Source organism: Telopea speciosissima, chromosome 8 (genome assembly GCF_018873765.1).
Source record: "Telopea speciosissima isolate NSW1024214 ecotype Mountain lineage chromosome 8, Tspe_v1, whole genome shotgun sequence".
Taxonomy (NCBI): domain Eukaryota; kingdom Viridiplantae; phylum Streptophyta; class Magnoliopsida; order Proteales; family Proteaceae; genus Telopea; species Telopea speciosissima.
In genome coordinates, this window is record NC_057923.1 from 60,323,819 (window position 1) to 60,346,292 (window position 22,474).

Consider the following 22,474-nt stretch of genomic DNA (forward strand, 5'->3'; position numbering starts at 1 on the left):
AGACTATGCATTGCCTATCCAATGGTCAGAATTGTCACATCATCATTTCATATGGTACAATTAAGATCGGTCACTCTATAGTAACTCGAATTTGAGAGTAATTAATGTTAGCAGATCAAAACTTAGCAATTAACAAGATGGAAAGATCCACTTGAGGATGAAGATCTTCATTTTTTGGTACCTTGAACAAGTCATTACAGACAAGAATCAAACAGAACAAAGGGTAAATTACACGTCACTCCCTGATTTTCAAACGAAACTCAGATCACCCCTTAGTTTAGACCCCAAAATGACAAATTAGTCCCCTATCATTAGTTTTATGCTGTTAAGTGATGATGTCAGCCAATTAAATAAATTTAAATCCCTAAACTATCCTTGACCAATGTTGAAGATGAAGGAAGGGTAGTATTGTAAATTTAATTCTAATATTTTAGTACAAGGGTAAAACAGTCCTTTCACACCAATAACTAACAGCAGACTAATACCATTACTATAGAGGGGGTGATTTGAGTTTTTTCAAAAACCAGAGGGTGATCTGAGTTTCATTTGAAAACCAAGGGGTGACGTGTAACACCCCTACAAACTTTATTCTTGAACTTTTTTATTTTCAAAACTTTGAGCCTGAAGCTTTTTCTTTAAAATCAAATTTTCCAAATGATGATCATAGTTTCTTTTCCAACTGAAATTTCACTCAAACTTCTTCATCAATTTTTTTTTAGGGGATGGTGGGGAGAAGGAGATAGATTGTACTATCAATTTTTCGTACAAATGGAAAGTCTTCTAGAAAAAATTAGTACAACCATGACCTCACGTTTTTAAATGCTGATTCCACAAAGACACTTGGTGAGTAGATTACCAAAAAAGAAACAATTAGTGACTAATGGGCCCAAAGGCCCAGACTAGGGCAGGTTTAAAGGGCCAATGGCCCAACAACAAAGCTGGTTGGCTGCTCCACAAAATATATAGTGGCTAATTAATTTGGGGTTAGCGTAAGGGTATCAATCGGTTCGGTTTTGATTATTCGGTTTGTTTCATCTCAATTTAAGAAATAAATTGTAGAAACAAAAATCGAACAGAAATGATAATAATAATACATTTTTAAAACCAAAACTGACTAATTCACCCAAAAAAAAAAAAAAACCAAAACTGACTCGACACGGTTCGATTCGGTTTCAGTTTTTATTCGATTTTGTATTCAATTTTTTAGTGGGTTTGGTCATTTTTTTCTAATTTGTTGTGCCACTTTCGGTTTCAATCCTTATATGTCTTGTTTCAACCAAGGATCGAGATCTCGTTTTCAGACTTGGTTTTGATCAGATCCAAAATCGAGACATTCGAGGTCTCATTTCAAGATTTTGATATTGGATTTTGATCCTGGGTTTTGATTATGAGTTTCATTTTGGCCAAACTCAAAACCAAAACAATTCGGAGATTTCGAACAGTTTTGACCGAGATTTAGTTCCATGTTCACCATCAACAAAAAAAAATTTGTGATCACTATCATTTCTTATTATCCATTAAAAAAAAATACATGAATGGGCAGGTTCTATGAACCATTTCATTAGTTGGATTGGGAGTATACTACCAGTGCATTTATTCCAACATATAGGGATTCAATTGAGTTTGAATCTCAAAATTTTATTCAAAACAATCCAAAGTGCTAACTTCAGAGATTCTAAGCCTTTCAATCACATCTCATAAAATTAATTTTTATTTGATTTTACGGGGTTCTCGATGGTCAAGATCCTATCATGGTTCTAAGTATAGGTATCGTGTTAGGCGATATGTACCGGTTTTGCATGTAGCCGATCCTGATACTGTGCCAATATAGTATCAGTGAAACGATATGGACAAGGGGTAAAATGGTCTAAAAAACCCATTTTTAAGGAGATTTAGGGGTGATTTTGCTTGATACAGCCGATCCGTTCCAATACCATATCGGTTTTGCAAGTGACCAATACCCAATCCGATACCGTGCACTAGAACCATGGATCCTATAGTCATTACACTTACTGAATTAAGATCTCTAAAGTATTAGTGGTCCCTTAAACTCCATTTAATTTAATGTGAAATTTTTTTGTCAAGAAAATTTTTAATTACTATAAATTTATTGGGAAATAGTTTTCTGCCCAGGAGTGTGACCTATGCCAGCACTCCCATGTGTCTACCTCTCTTCTCCTCAAAACAAGAGGGACAGAGGTGTTTTTCATATGGAGAGGAGAGAGACAGACTCATGGGAGTGCTAGCGTAGACCACACTCCTGGATAAAGAACTTTCTTCCAAATATATTTCGTAATTTTCTTCTTTTATTTTGGTGAAGATAAGAGAGTGATTGGAAGAGCTACATGACAAGGAAGCATACTTGGCATAGAAGATTAAGAAAAACAAAAAAGTAACCAATCCATAAATGATGACGGGAAAATTGACAACGGTATGATTTCTATTGGCAGTACAAGGATTTGCTTTTTTTGGAAAAAGAGCATAACAAAATGGAACAAGCTATTTAAACCACGGGAAGGAGGAATTCTTTCACCGATGGTAACCATTGCACTTGAATGGGTGCCTGGAAATAGTGACAGATATTTCGGACATCCGACATATAGGGAGAAGAGAGTAATGATGACCTTAGATTCAGTTGCTGATTCATGGACAATCATGCTATTATTGCTTTAAGAGCCTCCATAATGTTTTGTTTGTTATAGCATATGCTAATTAGTGGTTATTGACTTTGTTATGAATCCGGATTGTTTAACCCCCCCCCCTAAAAAAAAAAAGTTATGTATTCAAAATCGTATCTTAGTTAGCAATTCAGGAGTTGTTTCGATAGACGCCCCAATCCAATGGTTTATGTATTCATGTAAGGACATGTTTTTTATTAACTCAGTTCCATTTGGAAAAAATCCTTGAAGTTTGTATTACTATAATAATAGGGAGAGGGTTCCTCATGGTGCCAGTGTGGGGAGGAATTTGCGCACCACATCAATGGTAATGCGGAAAACGATATCATGGGTCCCACACGGTCAAAGTAGGATAACTACAAAAAAACTCATTCGAGAGGAAACTAATATTACGACATTGTGGGAACTTTTTTCCCTTAAGAATTTTTTTTGGTAAGATTATTCCCTTCAGAATAATACAACATTTAGCATAGACCTTTATTTATAGAATTCAACCTTCTTTTTTTTTTTTTGGGGGGGGGGGGTGGCATAATTCCTCTCGGACAAAAATTTATTAAGTTTCACTAGGCAAAAACTTTTTTTCTGGTAAGGGAAATAATTGATTTACAATGCATACTTGATCCTCAAGAAAGGAGGACTCCCAAAAAAGCCGAAGAGAAGGTCTATGGGCAAGAAAATTTCATGCTCTAGAAACAAAAGAGAATGAATAGGAAACAAAATTTTCGTTCAACAACTTGATATCTTTGATAATTCTAAGAATTTCAATCTGCTGATTAGTATCATTTACCAAACAACAGGTCAAGGCCTGACAATCCGAATAAGATACAACACTTTGAATTCCAACATTAATGCAAAGGATTCATTTACAATTGTTGAAATTGGGCATAGGTGATATGAAACAACAAAGATTAGATACTTCCGATCATCCAAAATAATGCAATCTAGTCCCATAGATTTGGGAGTGGAAGAGAAAGTTGCATCTAAAAATACAGGGTGACAATCCTAAGGCAAATGGCTAGGAGAGACAAGGTGGCAATCCTAAGACAAATGGCAAGGAGAAGGAGGTGAAGTGCTTATACCTTAATTTGATGGGGTGTTGAATTTGTGAAAATCCTCTTCCATATTTTGATTTATCAAAGAAATCTAACTTCTAAAAGGAGGAAAAGTTACTCAGAACACCCTTGCATGCATTCTTTCATTTTCATCTCCTACACAACAAAATGAGTATTAACGACAGAATTATAATATTGTTGCTAATGACCATCTTTTGAGATGAAATTGTTTCTGTCGCTAATAATAATACATCCTTAAAATTCCTTTAGTGACAGAAAAAAAGTCCATTGCTAATGCCATTATTCCCCTCAGAGCTTTTTTTGTCATTAATAGCTTGCATTGAAATTTTTTTTATCTACCTTTTGACGATGGTTTTTTTTTCCACCACTAAAAATCATATTTCTTGTAGCATTGGCATAAAAAACAAATAATTTTATAAGGTTACTCACTCTTGATTATGGACAGGCTTTTATTCCATGCCATCACCCATTTGTAGAGAGGGTGGCTTTGGTGAATGGTATGTCACAACCTGCCAACATAGGTCCACGAGCCAACCATTAAGCCCATACACTTGAAAACATTGAGCTAAGCAAAAATCATTATCTAGAACTTTCAACCATTACGTAGGAAGTCTAGACATTTGTAGAGAACCTCTAATACTTAGGAGGTTCTAGAGAACACTTGTGTATAGGAAGCTCTAAAGTTCTCTATTAAGGAGGTGAGAATGTTAGAGGCACCTTGGCTAGAATGTTCCTAACTATGGGATGAATGACAAATGTAAAGATCTCAGACATTCTTTGTAGATTTGGATATCAATAAATAGGGGTGGTCTTATTTGGCCAAGGCACCAAGAAAGCAAACCACTAAGCCTTGTACTTAAAGTTTTAGCGTAATACAACTTTCATTTTCCTAGACTTTGTAAGTGTTCACTCAAGCTCCCTTCCTAAGTCCCTCAAGGAGTGCAATAAGGCTGATATCGTGCTACAATAATTCTAAGTGCCGACAATGTTGGCTTGGCAAAGACTAAGGCCGTGATAGGTAGCTCGCATTGTCATGTACCACACTTGTTGGGATAGAAGGCATTCAATCTCTCTAACTAGTCCATAACATGGGCATACATTATAGTGGACACTGTTCTTTTGCTTGAGATTTACCTAGACTGCAATTGTATTTAGATATACTTTCCACAAAGGTCTGCACCTTGGATGGAACTGTTGAGTTCCACGAAATCTTTCAAACCAACTTAGGAATAAAACTGGTCCTTTTGGCAAGATGTGAGGATGGGGTGAGATTGAAGCTCAAAGCCTATATGTTGATTTCACAGTGAGGGAACCTTTAGAGTGAGGACTCCATCGAGCTTATCTTGACAATCTTCAGTGCTAAGCGAGATCTTTAGAATGATATTTATTTCATGATACTCAAAAAGATTACGTAGTTTTGGAACATTCCATTGGCCGACAATGACCACAAAAGTCTGTGTTGTTGTTCAGTCGAGGTGATTGCAGCTTGTACCCGTCTCTTAAAGGAATTCAAATCTCGTCCCATATTTTTATTTATCTACCATTCTCAATTATCCACGACAGACACCTTTGCAATTAATCCCTCCCTTTCATAATATTCCTAAACTTTTGGTGGAATTTTTGAGTTCCACGAAATCTTCCAAACCAACTTACGAATAAAACTAATCCATTTGGCAAGATGTGAGGATGGGGGTGAGATTGAAGCTCCAAGCCTATATGTTGATTTCATAATGAGGGCTACACCGAGCTTATCTTGGAAATCTTCAGTGCTAAGCGGGATCTTTAGAATGATATCTATTTCATGATACATAGCTTTGAAACATTCCATTGAGTCGACAATGATCACAAAAGTCTGTGTTGTAGTTCGATCGAGGTGAATTGCAGCTTGTACTCGTCTCTTAAAGGAATTCAAATCTTGTCCCATATCTTTATTGATCTACTATTCTCAATTATCAACGACAGACCCGTTAACAATTAAGCCTTCCCTTTCATAATATTCCTAAACTATTTGGTGGAATTTTTGAGTTCCACGAAATCTTCCAAATCAACTTAGGAATAAAACTAATCTTTTTGGCAAGATGTGAGGATGGGGGTGAGATTGAAGCTCCAAGCCTATATGTTGATTTCATAGTGAGGGAACGTTTAGAGTAAGGGCTCCACAGGGCTTATCTTGGAATCTTCAGTGCTAAGCGGGATCTTTAGAATGATATCTATTTCATGATACTCAAAAAGATTACTTAGCTTTGAAACATTCCATTGAGCTGACAATGTCCACAAAAGTCTGTGGTGTTGTTCAGTCGAGGTGAGTGCAGCCTGTACCCGTATCTTAAAGGAAATCAAGCCTCGTCCCATATCTTAATTGATGTACCATTCTCAATTATCCACGATAGACCCCTTTGCAATTAGTCCCTCACTTTCATATTTCTAAACCTTTGGTGGAATTTTTGAATTCCACAAAATCTTCTAAACCAACTTAGGAATAAAATTGGTCCTTTTGGCAGGATGTGAGGATGGGGGTGAGATTGAAACTCCATGTTTGTATGTTGATTTCACAAGGAGGGAACGTTTGGAGTGAGAGCCCAACCGAGCTTATCTTGGCAATCTTCAGTGCTAAGCGGGATCTTTAGAATGATACCTATTTCATGATACTCAAAAAGACTACGTAGCTTTGAAACATTCCATTGAGCCAACAATGATCCACAAAAGTCTGTGTTGTTGTTCAATCGAGGTGATTGCAACCTGTACCCATCTCTTACAGGAATTCAAGTCTCGTCCCATATCTTAATTGATCTCCACAACATATCCCTTTGCAATTAGTCCCTCCCTTTCAGAATATTTTTCCATCCCCAAGGGTTCAAATCCCTCTGTAGTAAATCATCAATTAGGAAATAATTGCTATGGATTATCCTTGCCCATAAGGAATTTCGGTTTTACAGAATTTGCCAATCCAGTTTGGCCATCAATAGCATCATTATGTAGAATTAAATCTCATAATCCTAACCCTCCCTAATTAGACCAATAGTTGAACCATAAGTGAATTGTTCCTCTACCTATAGGTGGGAATAGAGGTTGCACATAGAAAAGGTACTTGATATTTTTGTATCCTAAGCAAGCCAATCACATCGAGGCAAAAATAACACCTCCCCAACCCAAAAAAGAGGGTTTTGGGGGGAGTGCAACACAGATCTTCTATGGCCCATTGTTCTGTCCTGCATGTGCTGCGCAGACAGGGCCACGCGCAATGACCACCTTACCCCCGCTCGGGCAAGGCACTCGGGCAGGGGTAAGGCGGTCAATGCGCATCGCCTTATATCTGCGCAGCATGACAAGACGGGCAGCCCGCACCGTAAAAGATCTGGATCCGGGGAAGTGTGTAATTAGTGTGATTAGATTTCATTGCTAGCCCAACAATTAGAGAACCTTAATTCCTCTTTCTCCATGCTACTCTTTGTCGCCTCAATGGGTATCTGGCAGGGCAAAAAGAATAAGCAATAGGTATTTATGGGTTTTTTTGTTGGCAAATACATAGCAACAAGTGCTTTTTCTTTCATATGTATGAAAGGGAAAAAGTTCTGCAAACAGTGGTTTCCCACTGATCCGCAATCCTCCTCGTTTGCGTGCAATTAGAATTTCTCTCTCCAAATGTTATAATGACAGATGAGGCACTCTCTCTCTCTCCAACCTACCCACTTACATGCTTCTCCCAAGCCTTTCTAAAGTCAATAGCAAAACATGAGTGGTGGATCCCTTCACTGTATTACGTAAGGTGATGACACAGGAGGTAGTCTTAACAGTCTCTGTTGCTTTTCTTGTAGCTATTGTAGAAGACACGAAGAAAACATCTACGAAGGTAGAGAGGTAAATTATGACTATCTAGATTTACTGTTAGGATGGCAGGCCTTGGTGCAATGATTAAGGTTCGAGTCTAGAAACAGCCTCTCTGTGAAAACAAGGGTAAGATTGCATACCTTATGACTACCCTTCTTAGACCCTGCAGTGGCAAGAGCCTCACACTTTTTTTTGGATTTATTGTTAGATTCCAACCCAAAAACCATGTAATATAATCCACAAAAAGCTCTTTTTGTGTAATTGTTTAATTTTTTTTCTTTCTTTTCCATTTTTGTGGCAAGTATTATTGTGTGGAAAATGAAAATAGGTTTTGATGATGAGAAAAAGAGGAGAAAGCGACTTATTAGGAGGAGGCAAGAAATACAGGTTAGAGAGAGAGGCATTGGTGGCCAAAGCACACCGCACTTGTCATTAAGTAGTGGCGCTGTCATTTCTTTACCTGATCAGCTGCACATTTTATAAACATCTTTCAGTCTCTTATCTTATTATTCCACTTAAGTCTCTACCCCCACTCTACGTTCTGCTTTTCAGTTTCTTTTTCTCTTCTTTTCTTGAAGAGTTATTAATATAAGATCTTTACCACTTAAGCAGGCTTGCTTATCTCTTCTATTATTATGCTGGACCTTCACCTGGCCATATATGGAAGCTTCCTACTTCATAGACCACAAGAACATATATACCTGCTTACATACTACCTACAACATAAAAATCTTGTATTTATACACTCATATGTACATATACGCATGCGTACTTACATGTATAAATATGGATAAGAAGCACATAAACATGATAAGGTAGTTTAGTCTTAGATAAATCATCTTGTGTTGAACCTAAGGAAGGGGGTAAAGGGATATTACCATTGAAGCTAGCCATTCTGATCATGGTATAGTGCTGAAACATCACACCCACAACAAATATTAGTTAGGTCAAGTACTGAAAAACGCGTCTCTTCTCTCTCTCTCTCTCTCTCTCTCTCTCTCTCTCTCTCTCTCTATAATATTGTTATGTTTGAAGATAACCTCACCACATTTGAGTGGAAAAACAGTACATACCTAACATAAAATGGAACAGAGCTGTGGGTGGCCAGTTTTATATGGAACGCTCCACATTCAGTAATTCTCTAGGCTGTGGCATAGGTATGGTGATACCACACTTACATGGGATATAAACCATACGATTGGCACGTGTCCTCCACTGGGACATTAGGTTCACTAATGTTTCCACATTTTCAGATAATACAGTACAAGACACATTTTTTTTCAGTTGTCTTGATTGTCAACATGCATTTGAATTTCTATAGCCAGTGAGCTATGGCTAGGGATTCATCAGCCTGCACCCACTTGGGGTTTTGGATCATTAGTACCACCTTCCCCACTTCACTTCTCATGGGATTGGTGTTATATATACATGGTGACTTCCCAACAAATTAGTGACTCAGACCCAATACAAAGAGAAAAGGAAAATGTTGGGCATGAACTCATCAACTGTGGTAGTTCTTCCAGTAGTAGCTCTTCCAATTCAAGATGGAGCTTCTTCTCCTAAGAAGAATAAGATCCTCTCCCGTCTTATTTCTTCTCTTCTTCACTGTCTTACAGAGATGAAAGGCATACATAAGCACAGAAACTTAATTCACAGTATCAAAGTTGGACTTGCTCTGGTTCTGGTTTCGCTCCTGTATCTCCTTGATCCTCTGTTCGAGGAAGTTGGAGATAATGCTATGTGGGCTATCATGACTGTAGTTGTTGTTTTTGAGTTCTATGCAGGTTCTTACAACTTCTGCTTTATCAGTTATTGTTAATTATATTCAAATTATTTTGAGTTACTTCTTTGTATAGATGCTGTTAGTCTTATGCTACTGATGAGCTGAGTTTTATATAATATATGACAGGTGCAACACTTGGTAAAGGCTTGAATCGCGGAATTGGTACAATAGTAGGTGGTAGCTTGGGGTGTTCTGCAGCAATTTTAGCTCAAAGCCTCAGCCAGATTGGCAAGGCTAGTGCCATTGGCACCTCTGTATTTGTGTTTGGTAAGCTTTTTTTGTATTTGATAATACAAGTTTGCAGGCACCCTAGTTAGTCCTTAACAATCAACCCCTTACCTTCTTCTATCTACTCCTGTAAATTTGGAGTCTGATGTAGACTTACTTCCTTCCAATCAGCCAACCAAATTATAAGGTTAAGAATGCAAGTAGTATTGCTTGGGTCTGAACCTTAAAACTGGTATCTAATGTGCTCAAAACTATTTATACAGTCTAGCACACTACTCTTTTTCTGGTCTACATAATTCTGGCTTCCTTTTTTTTTTTGCCCTCTTTCCTTTTATTTTGAGGAGAGTGGGTACATTGGTAGTTTAGTACTACATAGACAACTTCATTATCTGTTATCATTATATATCTTATCTTTCACCAATCTAAACAACCATTTCCTGAATGAATCATTCAGGTGCAGCTGCAACATACACTAGGCTGATTCCAAGAATAAAGAAAAGATACGACTATGGTGTCATGATTTTCATCCTCACATTCAATCTAGTGATAGTCTCTGGTGTGCGAGCAGATAAGGTCATTGAGTTAGCCCGTGATCGTCTCTCAACAATTGGAATGGGTTTTGCTGTCTGTGTCTCAACAAGCTTACTCATCTTCCCTGTATGGGCTAGCGATGAACTTCATAGTTCAACAGCTTCCAAATTCAATAAACTTGCCAGTTCAATTGAAGGTCAGTTTCCTCGGTTTTGGGCAATCATATGAACACTTAAAAAGACACTTCAAACTAATTCTTTGAGTTCTAGAATTGAGAATGAACAATGACAGATACTTAGAATCTAATCTAAGAGTAACCTTCTAAATAATAAGAAGGGGCAATAATTTCTAACTAACCTGTTTTATTGTAGGATGTCTGGAAGAGTACTTCAAAGGGATCGAGGAAAAGAAGGATAATCAATCTGAAACCAGTTTCAATGCTTGCAAATCAGTGCTCCACTCAAAGTCCACAGATGAATCACTGGTATCTATGAATATCTGAATTTTAAACTCTCCTACAACTACAAGAAGCATTAGTACTTAACCAGCAGCCTCTTCAATTCTTGCTACTCTGGATTTTATTTCATGTGAATCAGATACATTTTGAATTTCAGCCTGTAGAACTTTATTATGTTCGCTTTCATTATTTGAACTTCAACCTGTAAAACTTAATTATGTTCTCTTTTCATTACAAAACTACTATTCAAAACAACGAACAAATGACATGGCAATTGTTTTTTCATTTTCCAGGCAAATTTTGCAAGGTGGGAACCATGGCATGGCAAGTTTGGGTTCTCCCATCCATGGCACAAGTACCTACAAATTGGAGATTCACTTAGCGAGTTGGCTGCCTCTATTCTTTCGCTAAAAGGGTGTCTTCAGTCTCATCAACAGGCATGATAGTGTGCATCTCTTGGCTTTATCTGAATCAATAATCTGAGATTGAATGGAAGGATAGTTAAACATGCAATACATAGTCAATTTCTCAAAAAAGAAGTAAAACTAGAAAGCAGCAGTTGATAATTAAATGGTACTAAATATTCTTTTATAAGACAAACTAAGAAACACTCACTGCAATTTCAAACCAAGTCATTATTGAATAGAAAGTAAATATTTTTCCTGTTTTACATGTGCTATTATCAGACCTCATTATTTCGATACCAAAAATAATAATAATAGAGCATAATAAATAGTGAACCAACAAAAGATGATTTAATTAATAACAATATCAGAAAACAAGATCATATGCAACTTTTTTGTAATGAATGAAACATAAAAATTCAATAATCAATGGTCAAACCAAAGTTTCTTCATTGTGATACTGTTGTAGGTTTTGAAGCCTGCAAACAGAGTGCTTTCAGCCGATGTGGCTGATCCAAACAAAGAGTTCCAAGTATGGGGAGTTGGGGAGTATCTGGATCAGCCACGAAATCAAATTCCATCCTGTGATTCTGCTCTAAGAATAATAGTGGCTGACTGTTCTTGTTTTTTCTTGGATTGACTAGGTCAAATAAGTGTGTTTTTTGCCGCATGGCATGAAGCTATATGCTATGGAAAATGGATTAATCAAGGAACATGTGGAGGACAAGTTTTGAGCCTCCTCCCTATTCTTCTGCGGACAACAAACCTAAGTGTCATAGGATCAATGCAAAAAACGACTCTTCTTTTCCTTTTGAATAGATGATCAAGGCAAATTGAAAAAAAAAAAAAAAAAAAAAAGATAAATAAGTTAAATTCAGAATTTTAAAACTATTTATTTCAGAAATTCTAACTAGAGCAATTTCTAAAAAGAAAGAACCATCAATAATTCTGTTCAAAAGAACAAGATTAATCTGAGTAGTTTAGTTTGTAAAATTTTGGAGTTCAAAGTTTGGTTGGCAATTCTCTCCTCGTTATGGTCATAAAGGCCATGATTAGAGTATCTCAACAGACTCCCCCCCCCCCAACCGTTCCAGTGACATGTTGGAAGGAGGATCCTCTGCTATGATGGCTCATGTGGGTCAGTGGGTCACTGCTTAAGTGTTGCTAATGCCTTCAAAAGGTATGAGAAAGCATCTCAGGGTACTATGTGAGGAGATACATGGAGAACTAGAGTCATTGGCTTACTACCCATGTAGATGATACCTTTTCATGTCTTTTGAGGTCATCAGCGCACATGAGCAGGGGCAGCAACAGTAGCAGAGAGGAATTCTACCAGTGTTATTCACATATAGAATCACAAAAAACAGTTGATGGTAACCACAACAAGATTCATAGTTAAATCATGGACCCAATCAGAGATTCTCTCATCGATGGCTTACTTTCTTTATCTCAGAATAACTCTACCCCCTAATCCGATGCTCCTAAACATTTTGTGATGTCACTCACAGTGTCAGACCGATTTAACCCATTGGTTCAACTGGGATCATCAACTCACCCACTACTTCTCGGGTCAATGACCACGTCAACTAGGCTTAAATCTTACTGTTATAGATGATGGTTATTGGTTAACCCATTGCTAATTAATTTCATTAGCATTATGGTTTTTCAGCCAACACCGGTGCTTATGAGGCAGCACTCCATTAAGAAGCCATGTGAAGCAGTGGCCTCTCAGCTTGTTTACACACTGAGGGAGCTAGGAGACAGCATCATCAACATGAAGAGATTTAGCCCTGCAGTGTTAATAGTGGCAAAGTTGCAGTTATCAAGAATAGAGCTTAGTGAAGCTGTACTTCCTTGCATGCTCAGGACACTACCAGATGATGATGGTTTTGCAATGGCAGGCTTTGTGTTTCTGCTGATGGAGATGGTGGACATGGTGGAAAAATTGGCAAAAGAGGTCGAAGAACTCGCAGATTATGCAGGTTTCCCTCAACAGCTCAAGTATCCAGATTTGTGGTGAGGTGAACACATCAATGCAAAATTGCATGCCGGTTTTGGCATCGTAAATTTATCAACAAACATAAGGAGGGAGGGGGGCAGGTTTTATACCACATACACATAGCAAAGGTCTGATGGGGGCTGAAATATTGTATAGAGGTAGACCCAAGGTCCCCTACTTACAATTTACATGTCAAGTTTCAATTTAATTAGAGTCAAATATATCACATTTTCAAAAATATTTTATAGTACAACATATAGATAGATACACAATTTCAAAGCTAGAATTAAACGGAATTTATTGTTGAATCAAATTAAACACGACTGTCAGTCAGATCAGTAACAAATTTCCAACTAAGATGTTCCCTAAGCAACTCATCGGGATTGTTATGGGTAATTGGGCTGAATCCTAATTGTTTCCGGTCCTTCTGGTCCTTTGGGGCCAGGACCAGACCTATCCCAATTAGCAAATCACTTTCAAACCGGAGAACCGGTACCAATTATTAATTCCGGTCCCTAATCAGTTTCAGGCACTATTACAATGTCCAAAATTCTAAAATCCTTACCTAAGCATAATCAAATAATCGAATATATCCATTCATAAGCATACAAATAACCAAATTCCATTCTTAACCATACAAATCATCAAATATCCATCCATAAGCAATAAGCATACAAATAAAAATATGAACCAACAAATGCTTAAAAAAGAACTCTCCATTCATAAGCATACAGACAAATCCAAAATTCCAAAATCTAAATCACGAGCACCAAATCAACATCCCAAATATGGTTTATATATAGTTTTTAAACAGTCCTGGCAGTTCCGGTTCTTAATCGTTTTTCATCGGATATCCATTTTTGGAACCTTTTTCCCGGACCATAACCGACCAGTCCTGATAAAAAATCAATTCCAAAATTCAAACCCAGAATCATCCCAATAAACTAATGGGTGAGACATGAGATAAAAGTATCTCTGTATTTCTTACTTCTTACAGATGGACTTGTAGCTTTTACCTTGAATAATACAAAGAAACAACTTCAGAAACTCATTTTCTGAGTAAATTCAAAATCTGTTTCTTTAAAGAATCATCAAGGTTCTCAACAAGATTCAACAAAAAACCATCTGCACCATGCTTGGCCAATAGAGACACCGCCACTGGAAGGTTATCTATCATACATTCCCAAAGGTATATATTCACCTGCAATTTACTAGTACATGAAAGACTACATCTGTAACAAACATGTCCCAATAATACAATCATATTGTTCTGTTGAAAGGCAGGAGTAGGAGAGACTACCTGGCAAAACCCAGAAACTTCAGCAATATGCAGCAAGCTGAATGCTCTAGCACAAAAATTTTCAAGTGTAACAACAGTCTCTGTTTGCAATTTAAGTGGTGGCCCAGGAACTGTAGGAATAGCAAGGATACCAAATTCCTACAAAAACATTCCGTAAAGGCATAATTGAACAGAAGTGAGATCATGAGGAGCAATTTGTTACACATTACTGCTTCAACTTGCTTGTGAGAGTGGAAATTGTAATTTTACAGCAGCAGTTAAAGTTTAGTTTTAAAAAAAAATCCTTAAGAATGTCATGTACAATCCAATGAATTATGCTGCATAAGTATATCTCCACCTCGAGTAATCCACAGTGCCCCAAACCAGTTACTTATATTGGATACTTCTATTGGGCTGAATTTAAAAGGCTAAGCAGTTTAAGACAAAACATTTTTTTTTGGCAGAAAACTGCAGAGCCTCACATAACTTTTCCTATCATATCACTAGTTCGAAAAAGTTCAGTAATTTCTATTATTTAAATTCCTAAATTAATATATTCAGTCAGTTTGAATTCCAAAGATATCTATTAAGAATTTAATTTTTTTTAAAACTTCTTCTAAGATTTAAATTACAATAAAAATAAATCAATTACCAGAAGAATTAGTGAAGACTCCAGCTTGCTCAGCTGGTATAAATCAGTGCCATTGACAGGATATCAGATTAAATTCCATCTCCACACACCAACTTGTGAACTTAAACACTAAGCACAAGTCATTGCCCACTCCCTGCCCAAAAAATATAAATATGTTAAGATATTTTTCTCCCTTAAAGGCAAAAGTTTCCCTGGTCGGCAGACTGGGTAAGGGTGTCTATGGTCGGGACACCTAATTCCGCCATGTGGAAGGGTTAAATGGCAAATTTGACCATCGGATACCTAGGAGATGGTCTGGATATACCACATGTCAAATTTCAGACCCAAATTCATTCTCCATATATATCCATGAACACATAATGGTACTCCAACCACTGTCATATCACTTCTAATTTTTCAATGCTTTGTCTTGCCACATGGAAAACTCCATTTAGGCTGAAATATGACATGTGAGTAGGGGATCTTGGGTGATGCAGGAAGACTTCCGTGGATCAGCCCAAACCTGTTTAGGAATCCAGATGGTTGGTTTTTGGAGTCTAGTAGGATATTAGTAATCTATTTATTAATTTAGATTTATATTGTAGTCGTTTGTTTTAGTTTGAATAGGCTAGGTAGTGATAAAGTTTCATTATGTTTCAGTTTTAGAGTTAGAATAGGAGTCTCTTGATTTTTCTTTATTTATACCATGTAACCACCGTTAATAGCCAGATAGAGAATGAATTGAGTTTGTGAAGTGCCAGCGTGGCTGTTGTGTTATGCGAGCTTTCTTCCCCCACAGCCCACCCCCCCCCCCTTTTGTGCGAGATCTCTCTCTCTCTCTCTCTCTCTCTCTCTTTCTCTTCTTCTTCTTCTCTCTCTCGTATTCTGTTTCTGAGCAGTATTGGCAGTCCAAACTCCAAAGACTTGAATCCAACAGTCACTTCTTTTATTTTCCCTATAAGATTTTAGGCACTGATGCTACTCCTGGGGCAACTTAATCAGCCCAACTTGGAGATGTAGATCACAAGTCCATATGTACTCGCAAGAAATAAGCCCCAAAAACAGGCCAGCAAGGTTGTGGATTCGACTGCTGTGAGAGGCAGCCTGGTCTGATGATGTGGCAAGTTTCTGTTGGTTCAATGGAGCATCACCTAAGGCAGCCCCAGCTCAGAGAGAAGCATGAAGAAGAAAAGAGACCAAGATAGATATTTTAAAAAGAGGAAGTTACTATTCACGTGAAAAATGATTTGGGGGCTGATATGGACAGCTGGTGTGAAAGATTAGCTACTGGATGTTGGTTGAATATTCTATTAGAAACTGCTATTAACTTAGTTTCTATTTTTGTAGTAGTTTCTAATTTTGTTTCTTTCTTTTTAGTAGTTACTATATTTACTAGTTCTAATTTTGTTCCTTGCATATTGGCTGAACTATAAAGCCTAGTTTTTATTTTCATTAGGTTTCTATTTTTAGAAGTTACTATTTCTTTTAAAAGTTACTATTTCTTAAGTTTCTAATTTTGTAAGCTGACCTATTCCATTAAATAGGCAGCCCCTCTTGTAATAGAAACAGATTTGGAGAAAATAATTTTCAGGCTTGTTGCCATTGGTTATGGTAGAAATTCCATTTTTCAACAGCTGGGATAGCTGTGGGTGAGAAACCCAGGCTGAGAGAGTCCTTCCCCTACCCTCCTTCACTTCTATCTTCTCCTTCTTCTTCTTCTTATCCTTTTTATGTTATTCATATGTAACAGAAAAGTAACAATAAAAAAAAGAGTTGCAGTTTTTAATTTGTTCTTTTCATTGTATCGATCCTGGCTGCAATCGATCTCCCACTGGTTTCCCTGATTCGAGGTCGACTTTTGCATTACTTGGTTCCCCAAGAATGATGCTGTGCTGAGAACCAAACCCTCAGCAGAACTGAGTTCAGTTCTACCGTCAAGGGTAATTTCCCAGACCTTTATTCTACTATTTGATTCCCTGTTTGGCCCATTATCACTTGCATTGCGACACTCCTCTTGAAATCTCAGGTTCATTGGTGGTTGCTCAAAGGAGTTCTCTTGCCTAAACCGAAGTCACATTACTGTTGGTTCTGTTGCTAAAGGTTGAAGATGATTCCTTTCTTCCCTTTATTATTAAAACCCTTTTACTTCCCTATTCCCATATTGTCAACCTCTTTACCTCTAAGTCCCCTTTATCCTTATATTGTTTTCTAGTCCTAGCTTACCCTTCCCTCATATATACGTGACACTCCACTTACTCTTTCTCTTCTTTATAGTTGGAAGTTCCAATAATTTATGAGATCGCCATTGTCTTCTTACTACTATTTGCCTATTGTGATTGGGTGGGCCCATAAGTGAACCCAATAGGAATTTGTGACCCGAGTTCCGCATCATTGGAGTCTACTTGTCCACAAAATTTCAGCTCAATCTGATCGGCCACATTAGGCACCCAAACATGGCTTGGTTATGCGGAACTGGAAAACCTTCTCACTATTTTTAACCCTATTAAAGTTAGGGAAGGCATTATTAGCAGGACATGCACCACATCTACCACATAGTAGCTTAGGTGGCACCTAGAAACACAGGTGGGTAGCCCCCACCTCCGATACTCATTTTTCAAATTCAGTCCAAATGATTGTGCCATGTGGCAAAGTAAAGTCCTCATTCTAGGGTATTTCAATCCAAAATTCACAATCCACTAAAATGTCACACCCCTTTGAAGCTGAGATGAGGCTGAGCTGTAGTAGACTGGCTTAGGAAATTTGTTGTATTCCCTGTCTGCAAAGGGTACTGATCTCTTGCCAGACCCCATATTGGTTAGATAGGTGTCTCTCTGTTTGTCTTCAATCCTCTTTGCCAGTTGTACAACTTCTGAGTAACCCTGAGCCTCATGTGTGATCATTACTGTGGCAAGGGATGGCCTCAATCCATCTTCAAATTTCTGTGCTTTAGCCTCATCTGTGTTCAAGTGGGGAGGGGCGAAGAAAAAGAGTTCTTCGAACTTCTGTTGATATTCTAGCACTGATCTAGGGCCTTGAATTAACTCCATGAGTTCAACTTCTTTCTTCTTTCTCACACTAGTAGGGAAATAGTTGCTAAAGAAGGCTTCCTTGAAGATTTCTTGTGCAAGATATAAGCTTCAGCTAGAAGCAGAAACCTGATGGCAGATCACCAAGCTCATTTTGTCTGCTGCCCACCCTGTTCTAGCCTGGGAAGTGGGCCATATGATTGACATGGGACCAAGGTTTGACAAGAGGAGGCCAACACAGAGGGGGAACTCTATCCATTCAAAGGTCTCGAGATTGATCATCACTCCATGTGGCTCAGATTGAACCACCCCTCATGCTAAGCTTATAAAGATTGTGGTCCTTTTTTTCTGGTGGGACAATTACACTGAAAAAGCAATTTCTAGTTTGAAAACTGAATATAGTGTAGACAAACATAACCTATTCAGTTAATTAAATAACATACGGACCCAAGTAAAAAAAATTTGAACAAAACAAAAAAGAAGTGATGAGTTAGTTAATTAGAAGTATAAGAAAATTCCTCAAGGAGTTTGCAATTCAACAGGCAGTGAGCGAGTGTGGGCATGCATGGAGAGAGAGAGAGTATGTACCTCAAGCAGCAGGTCAGTAAGAGCAGCACGGAGTTCATTCCTAACCGAATGGTAGATGTCAATGTTTTCACTTGTTGTCATTAGAGAGAGCTTCCTGTATCCGTTTTGATATGCCTGGACCTAAATCAGGTTTAACTGAACTGATCCATTCTTCATGGTTACTTCTGAACTCATACCTACACTTCAAAATGATAATTGAATTTTACAGGAATCAATATTTATTCTTTTTCTTTTTTTGGTGTTGGCACTTGGCAGGGTGGGGGGGGAGGGGGAAGAGAAATCTATCTTTTACATTGCAAGAGAAGATGACAAACAGTATTGCAGTTCTGTGTAGGATCTGTACCTCAGAAGCAACCCCATGGCTCTAGTCTTGAAAGAGCCATTAATGATGGATGGTATATTATACTTCAGTTGATCATTGCCTTCACCCATAAAATGCTTCAAACTTGGAACTTTATCCTCGACATAATCACCAAGGTTTGTATGTATGCCTAACAATTTCACCTAAAAATAGAAAGAGGGTGAATTGAAGTAATACATCACCCAATTAAATTCCCATTGAGATGAATGCAGGCAGAACCCTTTGTAAAGGACTACATACCACATGATCAACAATTAACCTCCACACAACTTTTCAATAGACTTAAGAAAACCCTCGGGAATGCTCAGAAGTTGGAAACAATCATCTGGAACAATAATGTGACTTGGTTGTACCGGCTCCATAATAGGGGGCAGTTGCAGTAGAACACGCCCTACTTGATTCAAGATCACAGGATCCCTCGCAAACCATCCTAGATGATGATGAATGTATCAACAAATAGAGTTGCAGCAGGAAAAGGTCCCCAAAAAATAGTAAACCACTAAACTATAACCACCCTCCCTGCTAAAAGCAGAGACTTCGATCCAAGTTTTACCATCAAACTGCTGATTAAAGACACAAGCCAAATATTTTTCCTTGTTTGAAGGGTATATCTCCATTACATAGCACTGTTACTGTATAGAGATCTCGATATGCTCCACTTCTTTTTGAGCCACATGCATATGGAGGGCAATTTTTATCTTCTTCTGTTAGTTCAGCACCGTGCTGTGAGTCTGTGACTGTAGAGGCCATGTGCATCATGTGAAAGCCCAACCTTGAATTAGAGCCATATGTCAAGTTTCGGGCCCCCATTTGCGCTACATGACCTTTCGTGATAGGTCTTGTATTCATTCTCAGAGGTTGACTTAAGTAGCAGAAAATTGAATTTTCAACCAATTTTGTAAGCTTCATATCTCCACATGGGAAAATAGGATTTCATTGAGGAAACTTGCTAGACTGATTGATTATGAACAGGACAACTATCTATAAATTTTGAGACCCAAAATAACTGGCTACATGTCCAGAGAAGCTTCTCTAGACTGGCAATCCATCCAGTAAATTTTATGCCTTAACCATGAGCAGAGAAAATGCATTATTGGAAAGCAGTAAGGTAAGTAAGGGAACAGATCAGCGACCGATTTCTTAGAGAAAGAAAAGACTATAAGACTTGAGCGCAAGTTCCTTGCTCTGATCTTTGCTTCAAAGGCTGCTCTATCACTGGATGGTATTTAATATTCAAGCTTGAGATTGTTCATTCCAGCCAGCGCACTCTGGATCTATTTGGTTGAGGAAGGCGCACAAGCCACTGATCTAAGACCACCCTACTACCCTAGGTAAGGCATTTCTTGCAGCTAGCATGGTGTGCTAACACAGTAGTTTAATTGTTCCCTGAGCGCTAGCCTGATCGTAGACCACCATTGTGCATCCATAGAGATTCACTAGGGGTCTCGAACTGATTCATGGGGATCATCTTCACCAGTATCTACTAGGGAATCCGACTCATCCATTATGTTTGGAGCACTCACCCAGAGTTTTATGTATCAGTAAGTTTCAAATCGTATCGACCGATACCCCTATGTGTATTGGTATCTATGAGTATCGATACGATACTTATTTAAAAAAAAAATTGTATCGCCCAATACGGACTGATACGATTCGATACGAGATTGATATGGTCAGATACAAGTAAGAATACACGTGATATGCCTCCTTTAAACTTGCAAAACAAAAACCATAAGTGAGATACGAAAGCACAGAAGTGTTTGCATGAGTCCCTCCGCTACATTTACATTTAATGATGACAATTTCGAGAAAATAAAATAAAATAAAATAAAAGACATGATAACTCAAAGGGAGGGAAAGTCTTGCTCCCAAGGAGAAATCTACAAGCTTTGTTGCCACTGCTACAGCAGATCCACTTGAAGATCCTCCAGGTATCTGATCTAGGGCACATAGATTAATTGGTGTTCCATAGTGTATGTTTTCTCCCTCTAGACTGCCATCAAATACTTTGGAACATCATAAAAAGCTAGAAAATGTTTGACATAAAAACCAAAAGCTTTAAATGAAGAAGAATAATTCTTTTGGGAATCAACACCATTTAGTAGAGATTTTCAAAAAACATAGAAAACTCAAAGCCATACCCATATATAAGTTGTTTCTGACACATACAATGGGTGGGGGTAATTGAAGGATGTGGCAAGTAGTTAGCTTATCCATGACAAGACAGACAAAGGGTGGAAGTGGAACCACAAGAACCAAATATTCATCTAAGAAATAGTGAAAAAGTAAAATGGAAGATCAAATTCTTTTTTCCTAAGAGTCTAAAACGAACCTGTAGGCCATTTCATCCATGACAGTTTTGCCAACAGATGTGGCACCAGCATTCAAGACAGCTAAAACAGCTGGAGCAGTTGATACGGCAGGCAAGTGGGTCCTGGCCCAATCCGGATTACCAAATCCAGTCACATATCCTTCAACATCAAATCTGTTCCCACAAACCCAAAATTTCAGAAGCAGTTCACAAACTGCAAATGAGCAGACAAACAGGAAAACTACTTACAATGGAGAGAAGAGTAACATGTCTTTGATGGCGAAAATTAGGCCGTTCAGAGGGAGTTGTTGAGGTGAAGCAGTTAGTGGAGGATGTAATACGAATTCTCCATGAAAGCTCCGGAATCTGACTCTACCGCTGCCATATCTAGTACACAATTCAACAGAAAAAAATATGCTTTGTTCATTCATGAAAAAAAAATTCATTGTAGTTTATTTGAATGACAAAGAAACACCCATGTCATGAAGGAGCCTTTGTAAAGGGCGTACCTAGTGCACAAGGCTCCCACCACTACGAGGTCTGAGGAGGGTCATAATGTATGCTCCTCATGAAGGAGCCTTCGTAATCAGATAAATCTCAAATTGTAGGATCAACAAGGACACGATAATCAGCCATACTACTAGAGCGAAACACAACAAATTGTTTTTTGCTACGTTATGAGATGAGGGAATCTCCCAAAAATATACAGAATCTTTTAGTAGATCGAAGATTTGTAATATCACTAGTCCAATTGGAATCAGAATATGCCCAAAGCTTGAGAGATGAAAAGGTAGGACAAAAAACTCTTTTGAATAATGTGCCTTTTATATATCAAAGAATATGAAGCACAAAAACATAATGGATAAACCGAGGAGTGTCCATGAATTGATTGATTACATGCACAACATAAGTGATATCAGGCCGAGTGACTGTGAGATGGACTAAACTTCCCACCAGTGTGGTAGAGTTCAAGATATATATATATATATTAAAAAAAAAAAGGACTCCTCATCAGTGGGCCAACGTTTGACAATGCCATGACTGTTGCCTTGTATAATACTTTCTTTGTGAATATAAGTCCAATTCTTTATTCTCATCCAAAGGAATACAATACAGTTTCTTTTTTTTTTACCAGTTCTCACATGGTTTCAGAGCTATTACAGATTCTACAGCTATCAAACAGCAAACCAGAAGGAGATGGGCAGTATGGTTATGAACATGGATATGAAAGTGAAGCTGGGTTACAGGACAAATATGAGGAAGATGGAGAGGACAATGATGAGTTTTAGAATCCTGG

General features: G+C 37.9%; 4 protein-coding genes and 1 pseudogene across 4 annotated transcripts in view; 1 reads left to right on the top strand and 4 right to left on the bottom strand.

The window, feature by feature from the left end:
• The first annotated feature begins 8,945 nt into the window (after nt 1-8,945).
• On the top strand, nt 8,946-13,045 carry LOC122672824 (aluminum-activated malate transporter 12-like). The gene is made up of 6 exons (XM_043870317.1): nt 8,946-9,363; nt 9,489-9,629; nt 10,045-10,317; nt 10,493-10,605; nt 10,872-11,015; nt 12,652-13,045. Exons 1-6 carry the CDS (start codon nt 9,063-9,065, stop codon nt 13,000-13,002), a joined length of 1,323 nt encoding a protein of 440 aa, XP_043726252.1. The 5' UTR covers nt 8,946-9,062; the 3' UTR covers nt 13,003-13,045.
• The window catches only part of LOC122672830 (amidase 1-like), a 69,681-nt gene continuing 57,745 nt past the window's right edge, over nt 10,539-22,474 (bottom strand). The window contains exon 10 of the mRNA XM_043870327.1: nt 10,539-11,057. The gene's annotated coding sequence lies outside the window, so the exon portion shown is untranslated. The remainder of the gene's footprint in view (nt 11,058-22,474) is intronic.
• Nucleotides 10,539-22,474, bottom strand: part of LOC122672827 (amidase 1-like) — a 58,676-nt gene continuing 46,740 nt past the window's right edge. Inside the window, exon 10 of the mRNA XM_043870322.1 lies at nt 10,539-11,057. The gene's annotated coding sequence lies outside the window, so the exon portion shown is untranslated. The remainder of the gene's footprint in view (nt 11,058-22,474) is intronic.
• Nucleotides 10,539-22,474, bottom strand: part of LOC122672825 (amidase 1-like) — a 36,037-nt gene continuing 24,101 nt past the window's right edge. Inside the window, exon 10 of the mRNA XM_043870319.1 lies at nt 10,539-11,057. The gene's annotated coding sequence lies outside the window, so the exon portion shown is untranslated. The remainder of the gene's footprint in view (nt 11,058-22,474) is intronic.
• LOC122672528 lies at nt 13,941-21,623 on the bottom strand (annotated as a pseudogene).

Excerpts from the sequence above, each read along its gene's own strand:
- LOC122672824 (XM_043870317.1), top strand. The coding sequence starts at position 9,063 with ATGTTGGGCATGAACTCATCAACTGTGGTAGTTCTTCCAGTAGTAGCT. Across the intron at positions 9,364-9,488 it reads TGTTTTTGAGTTCTATGCAG|GTGCAACACTTGGTAAAGGC; the intron begins GTTCTTACAACT and ends AATATATGACAG. Across the intron at positions 9,630-10,044 it reads CACCTCTGTATTTGTGTTTG|GTGCAGCTGCAACATACACT; the intron begins GTAAGCTTTTTT and ends TGAATCATTCAG.